General features: G+C 50.4%; 1 protein-coding gene across 1 annotated transcript in view; it reads left to right on the forward strand.

The window, feature by feature from the left end:
- The first annotated feature begins 214 nt into the window (after positions 1–214).
- LOC147091131 (uncharacterized) overlaps positions 215–19,337 on the forward strand; it is a 29,110-nt gene continuing 9,987 nt past the window's right edge. The window contains exons 1-3 of the mRNA XM_085977601.1: positions 215–720; positions 1,618–1,709; positions 5,720–5,869. Of these exons, the coding sequence (XP_085833727.1) occupies positions 675–720; positions 1,618–1,709; positions 5,720–5,869 (288 nt within the window). The 5' untranslated portion in view covers positions 215–674. The remainder of the gene's footprint in view (positions 721–1,617; positions 1,710–5,719; positions 5,870–19,337) is intronic.

The raw sequence follows: 19,337 nt of genomic DNA on the forward strand, positions 1-19,337 counted from the left end.
GGTTCCTGGGATGGGGGGATTGTCCTATGAGGACAGATTGAGTAGACTAGGCCTATATTCTCTAGAGTTTAGAAGAATGAGAGGTGATCTCATTGAAACATACAAAATTCTTACAGGGCTTGACAGGGTAGATGCTGAGAGGATGTTTCCCCTGGCTGGGGAGTCTAGAACCGGGGTCACAGTCTCAGAATAAGGGGTCGGCCATTTAGGACTGAGATGAGGAGGAATTTCTTCACTCAGAGGGCGGTGAATCTTTGGAATTCTCTGCCCCAGAGGGCTGTGGAGGCTCAGTCGTTGAGTGTATTCAAGGCCGAGATCGATAGACTTTTTTAATATTAAGGGAATCGAGGAATATGGGGAGAGTGCAGGAAAGTGGAGTTGAGGTAGAAGATCAGCCGTGACCTTATTGAATGGCGGAGCAGGCTCAAGGGGCCGAATGGCCCACTCCTGCTCCTAATTCTTACGGTCTTACGCAGATTCACAAAGAAATGGAGCAATTAATTGACACTGTTGCTGAGAGACAGAGAGGGAGGAAATGAACGTGATGCTTGTGAAAATGAAAGGGAAAGTGTTGCTTGTTAGGGAGATTCCAGTTGAACTTTGAGGGAGCTGGAGGCAAGGAGACCTTTTCACCACGGGCTCTGAATGATCATCACTGGCTCCTCACACTCACAATGGACAAGTCATCACCGAGAGTCAAGGTTTTCTACCGGGCGAAAGGTGAGTGACTGCGGACCCTTTATCAGCCGGCGAGCCGTTACCAGCAGTGAGCATTTCATTCAGTGAATGTTTGGGGCCTGGTCAAGGTTCAGGGAGTTTCCCACTCGCTCACATCAGCAATCTCTTGTTTAGTTTCACTTTAAATAATTCTCTATCGAACAGTCTTGTACCTGCACGTGCAGTTTACCCCCGACCCTGAGAATGGGATAGGACAGACTCTGTGGGAGTGTTTGACGGGACAGTGTAGAGGGAGCTTTACTCTGTATCTAGCCCATCCTGTACCTGCCCTGGGAGTGTTTGATGGGACAGTGTAGAGGGAGCTTTACTCTGTATCTCACCCGTGCTGTACCTGCCCTGGGAGTGTTTGATGGGACAGTGTAGAGGGAGCTTTACTCTGTATCTAACCCGTGCTGTACCTGCCCTGGGAGTGTTTGATGGGACAGTGTAGAGGGAGCTTTACGCTGTATCTAACTCGTGCTGTACCTGCCCTGGGAGTGTTTGATGGGACATTGTAGAGGGAGCTTTACTCTGTATCTAACCCGTGCTGTACCTGCCCTGGGAGTGTTTGATGGGACAGTGTAGAGGGAGCTTTACTTTGTATCTAACCCGTGCTGTACCTGCCCTGGGAGTGTTTGATGGGACAGTGTAGAGGGAGCTTTACTCTGTATCTAACCCGTGCTGTACCTGCCCTGGGAGTGTTTGATGGGGCAGTGCAGAGGGAGCTTTACTCTGTATCTAACCCGTGCTGTACCTGCCCTGGGAGTGTTTGATGGGACAGTGTAGAGGGAGCTTTACTCTCTATCTAACCCGTGCTGTACCTGCCCTGGGAGTGTTTGATGGGGACAGTGTAGAGGGAGCTTTACTATGTATTAACAGAAAGATGTTGTTCACCTTTAGGTGCGAGTCAGGAGAATCTTGTTGGATTACCGTGTGGGCACTTTGCAGATTTGGGAAAGATGGAGGTGTGGAGTAAGTGGATGTTGGACCAGGTACGGGTAACAAAAACTCCAATTTTTACTTCAATTTTATGACTTATATTTTGTAGTGAAAGGATTGGTCTGTGTTGGGTGATAACAGGGTTTAATAAAAGACACAGCTGGGGTTCAGAGAGAGGCTGAGCTTATCTTCATCAATTCAAACTGAGGAACTGATGGCAGTGTGAGCGCCCAGGACTCAATCCTCTGGTCCTCACCCCACACTGACCACTTCGCCCACTGTCCCAGACTGCGGTCTCCCTCCATTCTCACACTCTCCCTCTCCATTCACAATCTCTCCCTCCATTCTCACACTCTCGCTCTCCATTCACACCCGCTCTCTCTCCATTCACACACTCTCCCTCTCCATTCACACTCTCTCTCTCCATTCACACACTCTCTCTCTCCATTCTCACACTCGCCCTCTCCATTCTCACACTCTCTCTCCATTCTCACACTCTCTCTCTCCATTCACACACTCTCTCTCTCCATTCACACTCTCTCTCTCCATTCACACACTCTCTCTCTCCATTCACACACTCTCTCTCTCCATTCACACACTCTCTCCCTCCATTCACACACTCTCCCTCTCCATTCACACTCTCTCTCTCTCCATTCACACACTCTCTCTCTCCATTCTCACACTCGCCCTCTCCATTCTCACACTCTCTCTCTCCATTCTCACACTCTCTCTCTCCATTCACACACTCTCTCTCTCCATTCACACACTCTCTCTCTCCATTCTCACACTCTCTCTCTCCATTCACACTCTCTCTCTCCATTCACACACTCTCCCTCTCCATTCACACTCTCTCTCGCTCCATTCACACTCTCTCTCTCTCCATTCACACACTCTCTCTCTCCATTCACACTCTGTCTCTCTCCATTCACACACTCTCTCCCTCCATTCTCACACTCTCGCTCTCCATTCACACCCTCTCTCTCTCCATTCACACACTCTCCCTCTCCATTCACACACTCTCTCTCTCCATTCACACTCTCTCTCTCTCCATTCACACACTCTCTCCCTCCATTCACACTCTCTCTCTCCATTCACACACTCTCTCTCTCCATTCACACACTCTCTCTCTCCATTCACACACTCTCTCTCTCCATTCACACACTCTCTCCCTCCATTCACACTCTCTCTCTCCATTCACACACTCTCTCTCTCCATTCACACACTCTCCCTCTCCATTCACACACTCTCTCTCTCCATTCACACTCTCTCTCTCTCCATTCACACACTCTCTCCATTCACACATTCTCTCTCTCCATTCACACACTCTCTCTCTCCATTCACACTCTCTCTCTCTCCATTCACACACTCTCTCTCTCCATTCACACACTCTCTCTCTCCATTCACACACTCTCTCTCTCCATTCACACACTCTCTCTCTCCATTCACACTCTCTCTCTCTCCATTCACACACTCTCTCCATTCACACACTCTCTCTCTCCATTCACTCTCTCTCTCTCTCCATTCACATTCTCTCTCTCTCCATTCACACACTCTCTCTCTCCATTCACACACTCTCTCTCTCCATTCACACACTCTCTCTCTCCATTCACACACTCTCTCTCTCCATTCACACACTCTCTCTCTCCATTCACACTCTCTCTCTCTCCATTCACACACTCTCTCCATTCACACACTCTCTCTCTCCATTCACACACTCTCTCTCTCCATTCACACTCTCTCTCTCTCCATTCACACACTCTCTCTCTCCATTCACACACTCTCTCTCTCCATTCACACTCTCTCTCTCTCTCCATTCACACACTCTCTCCATTCACACACTCTCTCTCTCCATTCACACACTCTCTCTCTCCATTCACACACTCTCTCTCTCCATTCACACTCTCTCTCTCTCTCCATTCACACACTCTCTCTCTCCATTCACACTCTCTCTCTCTCCATTCACACACTCTCTCCATTCACACACTCTCTCTCTCCATTCACACACTCTCTCTCTCCATTCACACACTCTCTCTCTCCATTCACACACTCTCTCCATTCACACACTCTCTCTCTCCATTCACACACTCTCTCCATTCGCACTCTCTCTCTCTCTCCATTCACACACTCTCTCTCTCCATTCACACACTCTCTCTCTCCATTCACACACTCTCTCCATTCACACACTCTCTCCATTCACACACTCTCTCTCTCCATTCACACACTCTCTCTCTCCATTCACACACTCTCTCCATTCACACACTCTCTCTCTCCATTCACACACTCTCTCTCTCCATTCACACTCTCTCTCTCTCCATTCACACACTCTCTCCCTCCATTCACACTCTCTCTCTCCATTCACACACTCTCTCTCTCCATTCACACACTCTCTCTCTCCATTCACACACTCTCTCTCTCCATTCACACACTCTCTCCATTCACACACTCTCTCTCTCCATTCACACACTCTCTCTCTCCATTCACACTCTCTCTCTCTCCATTCACACACACTCTCTCTCCATTCACACACACTCTCTCTCTCCATTCACACTCTCTCTCTCTCCATTCACACTCTCTCTCTCTCCATTCACACACTCTCTCTCTCCATTCACACTCTCTCTCTCTCCATTCACACACTCTCTCTCTCCATTCACACACTCTCTCTCTCCATTCACACACTCTCTCTCTCCATTCACACTCTCTCTCTCCATTCACACACTCTCTCTCTCCATTCACACGCTCTCTCTCTCCATTCACACACTCTCTCTCTCCATTCACACACACTCTCTCTCCATTCACACACTCTCTCCCTCCATTCTCACACTCTCTCTCTCCATTCACACACTCTCTCTCTATCCATTCACACACTCTCTCTCTCCATTCACACTCTCTCTCTCTCCATTCACACACTCTCTCTCTCCATTCTCACACTCTCTCTCTCCATTCACACACTCTCTCTCTCCATTCGCACTCTCTCTCTCTCCATTCACACACTCTCTCTCTCCATTCACACACTCCCTCTCTCCATTCACACACTCCCTCTCTCCATTCACACACTCTCTCTCTCCATTCACACACTCTCTCTCTCCATTCACACACTCTCTCTCTCCATTCTCACACTCTCTCTCTCCATTCACACACTCTCTCTCTCCATTCACACACTCCCTCTCTCCATTCACACACTCCCTCTCTCCATTCGCACTCTCTCTCTCTCCATTCACACACTCTCTCTCTCCATTCACTCTCTCTCTCCATTCACACACTCTCTCTCTCCATTCACACACTCTCTCCCTCCATTCACACACTCTCTCTCTCCATTCACACACTCTCTCTCTCCATTCACACACTCTCTCTCTCCATTCACACACTCTCTCTCTCCATTCACACACTCTCTCTCTCCATTCACACACTCTCTCGCTCCATTCACACACTCTCTCTCTCCATTCACACACTCTCTCTCTCCATTCACACACTCTCTCTCTCCATTCACACACTCTCTCTCTCCATTCACACACTCTCTCCCTCCATTCACACACTCTCTCTCTCCATTCACACACTCTCTCTCTCCATTCACACTCTCTCTCTCTCCATTCGCACACTCTCTCTCTCCATTCACACTCTCTCTCTCCATTCACACACTCTCTCCATTCACACACTCTCTCTCTCCATTCACACACTCTCTCTCTCCATTCACACACTCTCTCCATTCACACACTCTCTCCCTCCATTCACACACTCTCTCTCTCCATTCACACTCTCTCTCTCCATTCACACTCTCTCTCTCCATTCACACTCTCTCTCTCTCCATTCACACACTCTCTCCCTCCATTCACACACTCTCTCTCTCCATTCACACACTCTCTCTCCATTCACACACTCTCTCTCTCCAGTCACAGTCTCTCGCTCTCTCGATCCATTCGCACCGTCTCTTTCTCTCCATTCCCGCACTCCCTCTCTCCATTTGCCAGCTCCTGTTGTGTTGGGCTGGGCGCTCCGGGGAATTGCGTTGTGTCTGTCGCGGTTTGATCCAGTGATTGTGTCCCAGACGCTGATTCTCCGTCCTCAGGGGATCGCCAGCTTTGCCTGCACCCAGTGCGCCGACACCTTGCCCTGGCAACTGATCCGCCAGCTGACCAAACTCACGGCGCCGGAGCAGCAGGAGCGCGAGGAGAGACTGTTCGCCATCAGTCAGGGCCAGCCCAACTCCCTGAAAAAGGTAAGGCAAGCTGGGCGCGGGGCAGAACTCTCCTTCACGGGGTATCAGCCTTTATTGGAAAGTCGCTTCCGCGTAAATCCCGTATGAGGGGGTCGACATTGTCAATTAACCTCCAGGACCCGGGTGGGGGGTTAATCTAGGCCAGTCTGCTGCGGGTGGGGAGGGGGCGGGGAAGTTCCCTCGGTTTTTCCGGGTGAAATGGGTGTGGGGGCAGTTGTAATCCAAATCCTTTCGGACAATCAGCCCAAAACTCACTCCCCCTCCAGACACCGTCCACAGTCTCTATTGGAGTGGGTGGGGTTCTCCCACTGGCTGGTGTGTGAACTATAAAAGACCGTTCTCCTGAATAGACTAGTAGAATTGAGCAGGCTAGGCCTATACTCTCTGGAGTTTGGAAGAATGAGAGGTGATCTCATTGAAACACACACAATTCTTACAGGGATTGACAGGGTCGACGCTGAGCGGATGTTTCCCCCTGGCTGGAGAGTCTAGAACCGGGGTCACAGTCTCAGGATAAGGGGTCGGCCATTTAGGACTGAGACGAGGAGGAATTTCTTCACTCAGAGGGCGGTGAATCTTTGGAATTCTCTGCCCCAGAGGGCTGTGGAGGCTCAGTCGTTGAGTATATTCAAGGCTGAGATCGATAGATTTTTGGACTCGAGGGGAATCGAGGGATATGGGGATCGAGCAGGAAGGTGGAGATGAGGTAGAAGATCAGCCATGATCTTATTGAATGGCGGAGCAGGCTCGAGGTGCCGTATGGCCAACTCCTGCTCCTGATTCTTATGTTCTTCTGAAACGGCAGTTAGTGGGGTCTCCAGAGAATCCCCCAAGATCACCCCGACTCTCCCCACTCCTCCCCCGTCCAATCCCGCACCCCAGTGGCTCAATGAGTTCATGAAAGGAGCCAGAAAGAGCAGCAAGATCCCACATTCCGTCCTGCGGTCTGCGCTGAAATATGTCATCGCAGTAAGGGCGGAAAGTGGGGGTGGGGGGGGTCCGCCATTAGCCTCAGCACCCCCCGAGGGGGTGGGGGAAAATCACTGCTCCCAGTCTCTAATCCGCGACATAAGAATTAGGAGCAGGAGTCGGCCATTCGGCCCCTCGGGCCTGCTCCGCCATTCAATAAGATCAGGGCTGATCTTCCACCTCATCTCCACTTTCCCGCCTGATCCCCGTATCCCTCGATTCCCCGAGAGTCCAACAATCTCTCGGTCTCAGCCTTGAACATACTCAACGGCCCAGCCTCCACAGCCCTCTGGGGCAGAGAATTCCGAAGATTCACAAGAAGAAATTGCTCATCTCAGTCCTAAATGGCCGATCCCTTATCCTGAGACTGTGACCCCCAGTTCCAGACTCTCCAGCCAGGGGAAACATCCAATCAGCATCTAGTGACCCACATTGGAAAGTGTGTTGTGGATGTTGGGAGAGGGTTGGGTCCTCCTATCAGGGTGCGCGAGCTCGATATTCAGCGTCTAAGCCCATCCTTGAAGGATGAGGAACAAGCGGAAGGTTGATGCCCGTGGACCCCGTACCTCAGCGAGAGCCAATGTCTGCAGGAGAGCAAGGGGCTTTTCAAAAAAGCCCTTTCATAGAAACATAGAAACATAGAAGATAGGAGCAGGAGTCGGCCATTCGGCCCCTCGAGCCTGATCATCCAAATTCAGTACCCTGTCCCTGCCTTCTCCCCATATCCCGTGATCCCTTTAGCCTTAAGAAATATATCTAACTCCTTCTTGAATATATTTAATGAATTGGCCTCAACTGCCTTCTGTGGTAGAGAATTCCACAGGTTCACCACTCTCTGGGCGAAGAAATTCCTCCTCATCTCTGTCCTAAATGGCTTACCCCTTATCCTTAGACTGTGACCACTGGTTCTGGACTCCCCCGCCATCGGGAACATCCTTCCTGCATCTAGTCTGTCTGGTCCTGTTAGAATTTTATAAGTTTCAATGAGATCTCCTCTCATTCTTCTAAACTCCAGCGAGTATAAGCCCAATCGACCCAATCTCTCCTCATACGTCATTCCTGCCATCCCAGGTATCAGTCTGGAGAATCTTCGCTGCACTCCCTCCATGGCAAGAACATCCTTCCTCAGATAAGGCGACCAAAACTGCACACAATGCTCAAGGTGTGGTCTCACCAAGGCCCTGTACAACTGCAGCAAGACATCTTTGTTCTTGTACTCGAATCCTCTCGCTATGAAGGCCAACATACCATTTGCCTTAACTGCTTGCTGCAATGGAACTGCTCTGTGTTGACTGACCGAGGTCCCCACAGCTGACTGGCTGTGGCAAGCTATGGTGGGCATCGAACACCTCAGCATGTTTATATCAAGTAATAGGATTAATATATACTATTCCGAGATAAACTGGGATTAAAAAGAGCAGAAGAGATCAGCCTGGACTTTCCCTCCACTTTAACACACATTGGTGACAGTGTAGAGGGAGCTTTACTCTGTATCTAACCCGTGCTGTACTTGCCCTAGGAGTGCTTGATGGGACAGTGTAGAGGGAGCTTTACTCTGTATCTAACCCGTGCTGTACCTGCCCTGGGAGTGTTTGATGGGACAGTGTAGAGGGAGCTTTACTCTGTATCTAACCCGTGCTGTACCTGCCCTGGGAGTGTTTGATGGGACAGTGTAGAGGGAGCTTTACTCTGTATCTAACCCCGTGCTGCACCTGCCCTGGGAGTGTTTGATGGGACAGTGTAGAAGGAGCTTTACTCTGTATCTAACCCGTGCTGTACCTGCCCTGGGAGTGTTTGATGGGACAGTGTAGAGGGAGCTTTACTCTGTATCTAACCCGTGCTGTACCTGCCCTGGGAGTGTTTGATGGGACAGTGTAGAGGGAGCTTTACTCTGTATCTAACCCGTGCTGTACCTGCCCTGGGAGTGTTTGATGGGACAGTGTAGAGGGAGCTTTACTCTGTGTCTAACCCGTGCTGTACCTACCCTGGGAGTGTTTGATGGGACAGTGTAGAGGGAAATTTACTCTGTATCTAACCCGTGCTGTACCTGCCCTGGAAGTGTTTGATGGGACAGTGTAGAGGGAGCTTTACTCTGTATCTAACCTGTGCTGTACCTGCCCTGGGAGTGTTTGATGGGACAGTGTAGAGGGAGCTTTACTCTGTATCTAACCCGTGCTGTACCTGACCTGGGAGTGTTTGATGGGACAGTGTAGAGGGAGATTTACTCTGTATCTAACCCGTGCTGTACCTGCCCTGGGAGTGTTTGATGGGACAGTGTAGAGGGAGCTTTACTCTGTATCTAACCCCGTGCTGTACCTGCCCTGGGAGTGTTTGATGGGACAGTGTAGAGGGAGCTTTACTCTGTATCTAACCCGTGCTGTACCTGCCCTGGGAGTGTTTGATGGGACAGTGTAGAGGGAGATTTACTTTGCATCTAACCCGTGCTGTACCTGCCCTGGGAGTGTTTGATGCGACAGTGTAGAGGGAGCTTTACTCTGTATCTAACCCGTGATGTACCTGCCCTGGGAGTGTTTGATGGGACAGTGTAGAGGGAGTTTTACTCTGTATCTAACCCGTGCTGTACCTGCCCTGGGAGTGTTTGATGGGACAGTGTAGAGGGAGCTTTACTCTGTATCTAACCCGTGCTGTACCTGCCCTGGGAGTGTTTGATGGGACAGTGTAGAGGGAGCTTTACTCTGTATCTAACCCGTGCTGTACCTGCCCTGGGAGTGTTTGATGGGACAGTGTAGAGGGAGCTTTACTCTGTATCTAACCCGTGCTGTACCTGCCCTGGGAGTGTTTGATGGGACAGTGTAGAGGGAGCTTTACTCTGTATCTAACCCGTGCTGTACCTGCCCTGGGAGTGTTTGATGGGACAGTGTAGAGGGAGCTTTACTCTGTATCTAACCCCGTGCTGTACCTGCCCTGGGAGTGTTTGATGGGACAGTGTAGAGGAAGCTTTACTCTGAATCTAACCCGTGCTGTACCTGCCCTGGGAGTGTTTGATGGGACAGTGTAGAGGGAGCTTTACTCTGTATCTAGCCTGTGCTGTACCTGCCCTGGTAGTGTTTGATGGGACAGTGTAGAGGGAGCTTTACTCTGTATCTAACCCGTGCTGTACCTGTCCTGGGAGTTGTTAAGTATGTGTATTGTATTGAACAATTAACACAAAGACTTAAACGTATAACTCAAACAGGTCTTTACTGGTTGGAGGTAGGGACTATACTGAATACAAGATTACTGCACAGTGCTTATATACCGGTGTGTTCACCTCCGGTATTACGTCTACAGCAGCCCGAGAAAGTAGTACATCTCTTAAGGTGGAACAGGCTTAAGCTCTCTTAAGGTGGAACAGGTTACATACACAACAGGAGTGTTTGATGGGACAGTGTAGAGGGAGCTTTACTCTGTATCTAACCTGTGCTGTACCTGCCCTGGGAGTGTTTGATGGGACAGTGTAGAGGGAGCTTTACTCTGTATCTAACCCGTGCTGTACCTGCCCTGGGAGTGTTTGATGGGACAGTGTAGAGGGAGCTTTACTCTGTATCTAACCCCATGCTGTACCTGCCCTGGGAGTGTTTGATGGGACAGTGTAGAGGGAGCTTTACTCTGTACCTAACCCGTGCTGTACCTGCCCTGGGAGTGTTTGATGGGACAGTGTAGAGGGAGCTTTACTCTGTATCTAACCCGTGCTGTACCTGCCCTGGGAGTGTTTGATGGGACAGTGTAGAGGGAACTTTACTCTATATCTAACCCCGTGCTGTACCTTCCCTGGGAGTGTTTGATGGGACAGTGTAGAAGGAGCTTTACTCTGTATCTAACCCGTGCTGTACCTGCCCTGGGAGTGTTTGATGGGACAGTGTAGAGGGAGCTTTACTCTGTATCTAACCCGTGCTGTACCTGCCCTGGGAGTGTTTGATGGGACAGTGTAGAGGGAGCTTTACTCTGTATCTAACCCGTGCTGTACCTGCCCTGGGAGTGTTTGATGGGACAGTGTGGAGGGAGATTTACTCTGTATCTAACCCGTGCTGTACCTGCCCTGGGAGTGTTTGATGGGACAGTGTAGAGGGAGCTTTACTCTGTATCTAACCCGTGCTGTACTTGCCCTGGGAGTGTTTGATGGGACTGTGATGAAATATTCCATTCATCACTGCCTGTGACTGTGGTCGGTTTCAGTGTCATTTCCCTTCCCCCAGTCCTCATTGTATTGTTTATTGGAATGTGCTGGAATGTGCTGTGTGTGCAGGGCTCCGCCCATAACTGGCCCCTTTTGTAAGCTAGCTCAGTCTGGCCTCAGTCTCCAGAAGGAAGATACCTCTCTCTCTTACGTGTTACTTTCTAAGTTAATAAAAGCCTTGTTTTGTTTCGCTAACATCGAGTCTCGGAATTATTGAGGCACATCAGGGACAGTGTAGAGGGAGCTTTACTCTGTATCTAACCCGTGCTGTACCTGCCCTGGGAGTGTTTGATGGGACAGTGTAAAGGGAGCTTTACTCTGTATCTAACCCGTGCTGTACCTGACCTGGGAGTGTTTGATGGGACAGTGTAGAGGGAGCTTTACTCTGTATCTAACCCCGTGCTGTACCTGCCCTGGGAGTGTTTGATGGGACAGTGTAGAGGGAGCTTTACTCTGTATCTAACCCGTGCTGTACCTGCCCTGGGAGTGTTTGATGGGACAGTGTAGAGGGAGATTTACTCTGCATCTAACCCGTGCTGTACCTGCCCTGGGAGTGTTTGATGGGACAGTGTAGAGGGAGCTTTACTCTATATCTAACCCGTGATGTACCTGCCCTGGGAGTGTTTGATGGGACAGTGTAGAGGGAGCTTTACTCTGTATCTAACCCGTGCTGTACCTGCCCTGGGAGTGTTTGATGGGACAGTGTAGAGGGAGCTTTACTCTGTATCTAACCCGTGCTGTACCTGCCCTGGGAGTGTTTGATGGGACAGTGTAGAGGGAGCTTTACTTTGTATCTAACCCGTGCTGTACCTGCCCTGGGAGTGTTTGATGGGACAGTGTAGAGGGAGCTTTACTCTGTATCTAACCCGTGCTGTACCTGCCCTGGGAGTGTTTGATGGGACAGTGTAGTGTTTGATGGGACAGTGTAGAGGGAGCTTTACTCTGTATCTAACCCGTGCTGTACCTGCCCTGGGAGTGTTTGATGGGACAGTGTAGAGGGAGCTTTACTCTGTATCTAACCTGTGCTGTACCTGCCCTGGTAGTGTTTGATGGGACAGTGTAGAGGGAGCTTTACTCTGTATCTACCCCGTGCTGTACCTGCCCTGGGAGTGTTTGATGGGACAGTGTACAGGGAGCTTTACTCTGTATCTAACCCGTGCTGTACCTGCCCTGGGAGTGTTTGATGGGACAGTGCAGAGGGAGCTTTACTCTGTATCTAACCCGTGCTGTACCTGCCCTGGGAGTGTTTGATGGGGCAGTGTAGAGGGAGCTTTACTCTGTATGTAACCCGTGCTGTACCTGCCCTGGGAGTGTTTGATGGGGACAGTGTAGAAGGGGCTTTACTGTGTATCTAACCCGTGCTGTACCTGCCCTGGGAGTGTTTGATGGGACAGTGTAGAGGGAGCTTTACTCTGTATCTAACCCGTGCTGTCCCTGCCCTGGTAGTGTTTGATGAGACAGTGTAGAGGGGGCTTTACTCTGTATCTAACCCGTGCTGTACCTGCCCTGGGAGTGTTTGATGGGACAGTGTAGAGGGAGCTTTACTCTGTATCTAACCCGTGATGTACCTGCCCTGGGAGTGTTTGATGGGACAGTGTAGAGGGAGCTTTACTCTGTATCTAACCCGTGCTGTACCTGCCCTGGGAGTGTTTGATGAGACAGTGTAGAGGGGGCTTTACTCTGTATCTAACCCGTGCTGTCCCTGCCCTGGGAGTGTTTGATGGGACAGTGTAGAGGGAGCTTTTCTCTGTATCTAACCCGTGATGTACCTGCCCTGGGAGTGTTTGATGGGACAGTGTAGAGGGAGCTTTACTCTGTATCTAACCCGTGCTGTACCTGCCCTGGGAGTGTTTGATGGGACAGTGTAGAGGGAGCTTTACTCTGTATCTAACACGTGCTGTACCTGCCCTGGGAGTGTTTGATGGGACAGTGTAGAGGGAGCTTTACTCTGTATCTAACCCGTGCTGTACCTGCCCTGGGAGTGTTTGATGGGACAGTGCAGAGGGAGCTTTACTCTGTATCTAACCCGTGCTGTACCTGCCCTGGGAGTGTTTGATGGGACAGTGTAGAGGGAGCTTTACTCTGTATCTAACCCGTGCTGTACCTGCCCTGGGAGTGTTTGATGGGACAGTGTAGAGGGAGCTTTACTCTGTATCTAACCCGTGCTGTACCTGCCCTGGGAGTGTTTGATGGAGACAGTGTAGAGGGAGCTTTACTCTGTATCTAACCCGTGCTGTACCTGCCCTGGGAGTGTTTGATGGGACAGTGTAGAGGGAGCTTTACTCTGTATCTAACCCGTGCTGTACCTGCCCTGGGAGTGTTTGATGGGACAGTGTAGAGGGAGCTTTACTCTGTATCTAACCCGTGCTGTATTTGCCCTGGGAGTATTTGATGGGACAGTGTAGAGGGACCTTTACTCTCTATCTAACCGCGTGCGGTACCTGCCCTGTGAGTGTTTGATTGGACAGTGTAAGAACATAAGAAAGAAATATTAGCAGGAGTAGGCCAATCGGCCCCTCGAGCCTGCTCCGCCATTCAATAAGATCATGGCTGATCTGATCCTAACCGCCAATCCACTATCACAGAACCATCTCCTGAATCTAACAGAATTAGACACACGAAATAGGAGCAAGATCAGGCTACACGGCCCCTGGGCCCGCTCCGCTACCCACAGGGCCATGACCGATCCGAACCTAGACTCATGTCCAAATTCCTGCCTGCTCCCCGTAACCCTTAATTCCCTTTACTTCTAGGAAACTGTTTATTTCTGTTTTAAATTTATGTAATGATGTAGCTTCTGCAGCTTTTTGGGGCAGCATATTCCATGGACCTACCACCCTCTGAGTGAAGTAGTTCCTCCTCATCTCAGTTTTGAAAGAGCAGCCCCTTATTCTAAGACTATGCCCCCTAGTTCTAGTTTCACCCATCATCGGGAACATCTTCCCCGCATCCACCCGATCCAACCCCTTCACAATCTTATATGTTTCAATAAGATCGCCTCTCATTCTTCTGAACTCCAATGAGTAGAGTCCCAATCTACTCAACCTCTCCTCATATGTCCATCCCCTCATCCCCGGGATTAACCGAGTGAACCTTCTTTGTACTGACTCGAGAGCAAGTATGTCCTTTCTTAAGTATGGACACCAAAACTGTACGCAGTATTCCAGGTGCGGTCTCACCAGTACCTTGTACAACTGAAGCAATACCTCCCTATTTTTATATTCTATCCCCCTAGCAATGAAAGCCAACATTCCATTGGCCTTCTTAATCACTTGCTGCACCTGCATACTAACCTTTTGAGTTTCGTGCACCAGGACCCCCAGATCCCTTTGTACTTCAGTACTTTCCAGTTTCTTGCCATTAAGATAATAACTTGCTCTACGATTTTTCCTGCCAAAGTGCATAACCTCACACTTTCCAGTATTGTATTCCATCTGCCAAATCTCTGCCCACTTACTTTGCCTGTCGATGGCCCCTTGCAGGTTTTTTATGTCCTCCTCACTCACTACTTTCCCTCCCCATCTTAGTATCATCTGCAAACTTTGATATGTTACACTCGGTCCCCTCCTCCAAATCGTTAATATAGATTGTAAAGAGTTGGGGACCCAGCACTGACCCCTGCGGAACACCACTAGTTACTGATTGCCAGTCTGAGAATGAACCATTTATCCCAACTCTCTGCCTTCTGTTAGATAGCCAATCCCCTATCCATGCCAGAATATTATCCCCAATCCCGTGATTTTTATCTTAAGCAATAATCTTTTGTGTGGCACCTTGTCAAATGCCTTTTGGAAGTCTAAATACACTACGTCCACTGGTTCCCCTTTATCCACCCTATACGTTACTTCCTCAAAGAACTCCAGCAAATTTGTCAAAGATGACTTCCCCTTCATAAAACCATGCTGACTTTGTCCTATTAAATTATGATTATCCAAATGTCCTGTTACTGTCTCCTTAATAATGGACTCCAAAATTTTACCTACCACAGATGTTAGGCTAACCGGTCTATAGTTTCCAGCCTTCTGTCTACTGCCCTTTTTAAATAAGGGTGTTACATTAGCAGTTTTCCAGTCTGCCGGGACCTTTGCCGAGTCCAGGGAGTTTTGGAAAATTATTACCAATGCATCCACAATCCCTACCGCCACTTCCCTCAAGACCCTAGGATGTAAGCCATCAGGTCCAGGTGATTTATCCGCCTTGAGTCCCATTATTTTACCGAGTACCATTTCCTTAGTGATTTTGATCGTGTTTAGCTCCTCCCCCCCTTTAGCCCCCTGTTTGTCCAGTGTTGGGATATTCTTAGTGTCTTCTACTGTAAAGACTGATGTAAAATATTCATTCAGTGTTTTTGCCATCTCCATATTTCCCACCATTAATTTCCCGGTCTCATCCTCTAAGGGACCAGCATTTACTTTAGCCACCCTTTTTCTTTTTATATAACTATAAAAACTCTTACTAGATCTAAGGTTGCTTGCCCCCTGGTCGGTTCAGTTACATACTGCTCAAGAAACCCATCCCTAATACACTCAATGAACTCATCCTCAAGGCTGCCCTGCCCAATTTGATTTGTCCAATTAATATGATAGTTAAAATCCCCCATAATTATAGATGTTCCCTCATTACAAGCCTCAACTATTTCCTGATTGATACTCCGTCCAACAGAGTTGCCACTGTTCGGAGGCCTATAGACTACGCCCACTAGTGTTCTTTTCCCCTTATTATTCCTTACCTCCACCCAAACTGTTTCATTATCCTGATCTTTTGACCCAATATCATTTCTCTGTATTACAGTGATTCCTTCCTTTATTAACATAGCCACCCCACCTCCCCTTCCTTCCTGCCTGTCCTTCCTGATCGTTAAATAACCTGGTATGTTTAATTCCCAGGCATTGTCACCCTGCAGCCATGTTTCTGTAATGGCCACAAGATCATACCCATATGTAGTTATTTGTGCCACTAACTCGTCTATTTTGTTACGAATGCTACGTGCATTCAGATAGAGAACTTTCAAAGATGTTTTGTGACACTTAGTTCCTGCTTTTGCCCTTTTTATTACTTTACCTTTTACTCCATACCTTCTGCCCCTTCCTGACACGCTCTGGTTTTTAATTTCCCCACTGCTACCTAAGTCTATGACCTTCTCTGTTGTCATTTTTATTATTTGCTCTCTAGGAACCTCCCCCCCACTAGTTAGTTTAAAGCCCTCTCTACAGCCCTAGTTATATGATCCGCCAGGACTCTAGTCCCAGCACTGGCCAAGTGAAGCCCGTCCCAACGGAACAGCTCCCTCCTGCCCCAGTACTGGTGCCAGTGTCCCAGGAAGCAAAACCCATTTCTCCCACACCAGTCTTTGAGCCATGTATTTAACTCTCTAATTTTATTTGTCCTAGCCAAATTCGCTCGTGGCTCAGGTAATAATCCAGAGATTATTACCCTTGTGGTTCTGCTTTTTAATTTGGCCCCTAGCTGCTCAAACTCCCTCAGCAGAACCTCCTTCCTTGTCCTATCTATGTCGTTGGTACCAACATGGACCACGACAACTGGATCCTCCCCCTCCCACTCCAAGTTTCTCTCCAGTCCAGAGGAGATGTCCTTAACCCTGGCACCGGGCAGGCAACACAGCCTTCGGGACTCTCGCTCTCGGCTGCAAAGAACTCTATCTATCCCCCTAACGATACTATCCCCTACCACTACAACTTTTCTTTCAACTCCCCCCACTTGAATGGCCCCCTGCTCCACGGTGCTGTGGCCAGGTTGCTCATCCTCCCTGCAGTCCCTGCTCCCATCCTCACAGGGAGTAAGAGCCTCGAACCTGTTGGACAAGTGCAAGGGCTGCGGCTCCTCCAACACTACCTCCTGGATCCCCGTACCTGCCTCACTTCTAGTCACACCATCCTGACCTTGGCCACGGACTACATCTGAATTAATTAATCTAATTGGTGTGACTACCTCGTGATACACAGAGTCCAGGTAACTCTCCCCCTCCCTGATGTGTCTCAGTGTTTGAAGCTCGGACTCCAGCTCTTCAACACGGAACCGGAGTTCCTCGAGCAGCCAACACTTACTGCAAATGTGATCACCGTGAGCATCAATGGTGTCCACCAGCTCCCACATATTGCAGCAGCAACACATCGCCTGATCTCCCATTCTGTGTAATTAATTACATTTATTAATATTATTCTTAAATATCCTCTGCCCCGATTCTAGATGGTGAATATCACACCTTAGAAACTATAAACCAAAGAGATTTAAGCTTAAAAGGGAGAAATACTCACCAACCAATCACTTACCTGCTTTCTGGTGACGTCACACTTGGATTACTTTTTACCTCTCTCCTTCCAGACTGGAGACTGGAGACTGGTAAACCTTACCTGGGTCTCTGGGCCTTTTATAGCCCCGCTCTGCCGCTCAGGATTCCCGCCGACGCTGTGAGGCCTTACCTGGGTCTCTGGGACTTTTATACCCCCGCTCTGCCGCTCAGGATTCCCGCCGACGCTGTGAGGCCTTACCTGGTCTCTGGGCCTTTTATAGCCCCGCTCTGCCGCTCAGGATTCCCGCCGACGCTGTGAGGCCTTACCTGGTCTCTGGGCCTTTTATAGCCCCGCTCTGCCGCTCAGGATTCCCGCCAACGCTGTGAGGCCTTACCTGGTCTCTGGGCCTTTTATAGCCCCGCTCTGCCACTGAAATTCCCGCCGACGCTGTGAGGCCTTACCTGGTCTCTGGGTCTTTTATAGCCCCGCTCTGCCGCTCAGGATTCCCGCCGACATTGTGAGGCCTTACCTGGTCTCTGGGCCTTTTATAGCCCCGCTCTGCCGCTCAGGATTCCCGCCAACGCTGTGAGGCCTTACCTGGTCTCTGGGCCTTTTATAGCCCCGCTCTGCCACTGAAATTCCCGCCGACGCTGTGAGGCCTTACCTGGTCTCTGGGTCTTTTATAGCCCCGCTCTGCCGCTCAGGATTCCCGCCGACATTGTGAGGCCTTACCTGGTCTCTGGGACTTTTATAGCCCCGCTCTGCCACTGAAATTCCCGCCGACGCTGTGAGGCCTTACCTGGGTCTCTGGGACTTTTATAGCCCCGCTCTGCCGCTCAGGATTCCCGCCGACGCTGTGAGGCCTTACCTGGTCTCTGGGCCTTTTATAGCCCCGCTCTGCCACTGAAATTCCCGCCGACGCTGTGAGGCCTTACCTGGTCTCTGGGCCTTTTATAGCCCCGCTGCTGCCACTGAATTCCCGCCGACGCTGTGAGGCCTTACCTGGGTCTCTGGGACTTTTATAGCCCCGCTCTGCCGCTCAGGATTCCCGCCGACGCTGTGAGGCCTTACCTGGCTCTCTGGGCCTTTTATAGCCCCGCTCTGCCACTGAATTCCCGCCGACGCTGTGAGGCCTTACCTGGGTCTCTGGGACTTTTATAGCCCCGCTCTGCCGCTGAAATTCCCGCCGACGCTGTGAGGCCTTACCTGGGTCTCTGGGACTTTTATAGCCCCGCTCTGCCGCTCAGGATTCCCGCCGACGCTGTGAGGCCTTACCTGGGTCTCTGGGACTTTTATAGCCCCGCTCTGCCGCTCAGGATTCCCACCGACGCTGTGAGGCCTTACCTGGGTCTCTGGGCCTTTTATAGCCCCGCTCTGCCGCTCAGGATTCCCGCCGACATTGTGAGGCCTTACCTGGTCTCTGGGACTTTTGTAGCCCCGCTCTGCCACTGAAATTCCCGCCGACGCTGTGAGGCCTTACCTGGGTCTCTGGGCCTTTTATACCCCGCTCTGCCACTGAAATTCCCGCCGACGCTGTGAGGCCTTACCTGGTCTCTGGGCCTTTTATAGCCCCGCTCTGCCACTGAAATTCCCGCCGACGCTGTGAGGCCTTACCTGGTCTCTGGGCCTTTTATAGCCCTGCTCTGCCGCTGAATTCCCGCCGACGCTGTGAGGCCTTACCTGGGTCTCTGGGACTTTTATAGCCCCGCTCTGCCGCTCAGGATTCCCGCCGACGCTGTGAGGCCTTACCTGGGTCTCTGGGACTTTTATAGCCCCGCTCTGCCGCTCAGGATTCCCGCCGACATTGTGAGGCCTTACCTGGGTCTCTGGGACTTTTATACCCCGCTCTGCCGCTCAGGATTCCCGCCGACGCTGTGAGGCCTTACCTGGGTCTCTGGGACTTTTATAGCCCCGCTCTGCCGCTCAGGATTCCCGCCGACGCTGTGAGGCCTTACCTGGGTCTCTGGGACTTTTATAGCCCCGCTCTGCCGCTCAGGATTCCCGCCGACATTGTGAGGCCTTACCTGGGTCTCTGGGACTTTTATAGCCCTGCTCTGCCGCTCAGGATTCC

This window comes from Somniosus microcephalus, unplaced genomic scaffold (genome assembly GCF_052327205.1).
Source record: "Somniosus microcephalus isolate GS21.2 unplaced genomic scaffold, FLI_Smic_1.0 unresolved_chr4, whole genome shotgun sequence".
Classification (NCBI taxonomy): Eukaryota; Metazoa; Chordata; class Chondrichthyes; order Squaliformes; family Somniosidae; genus Somniosus; species Somniosus microcephalus.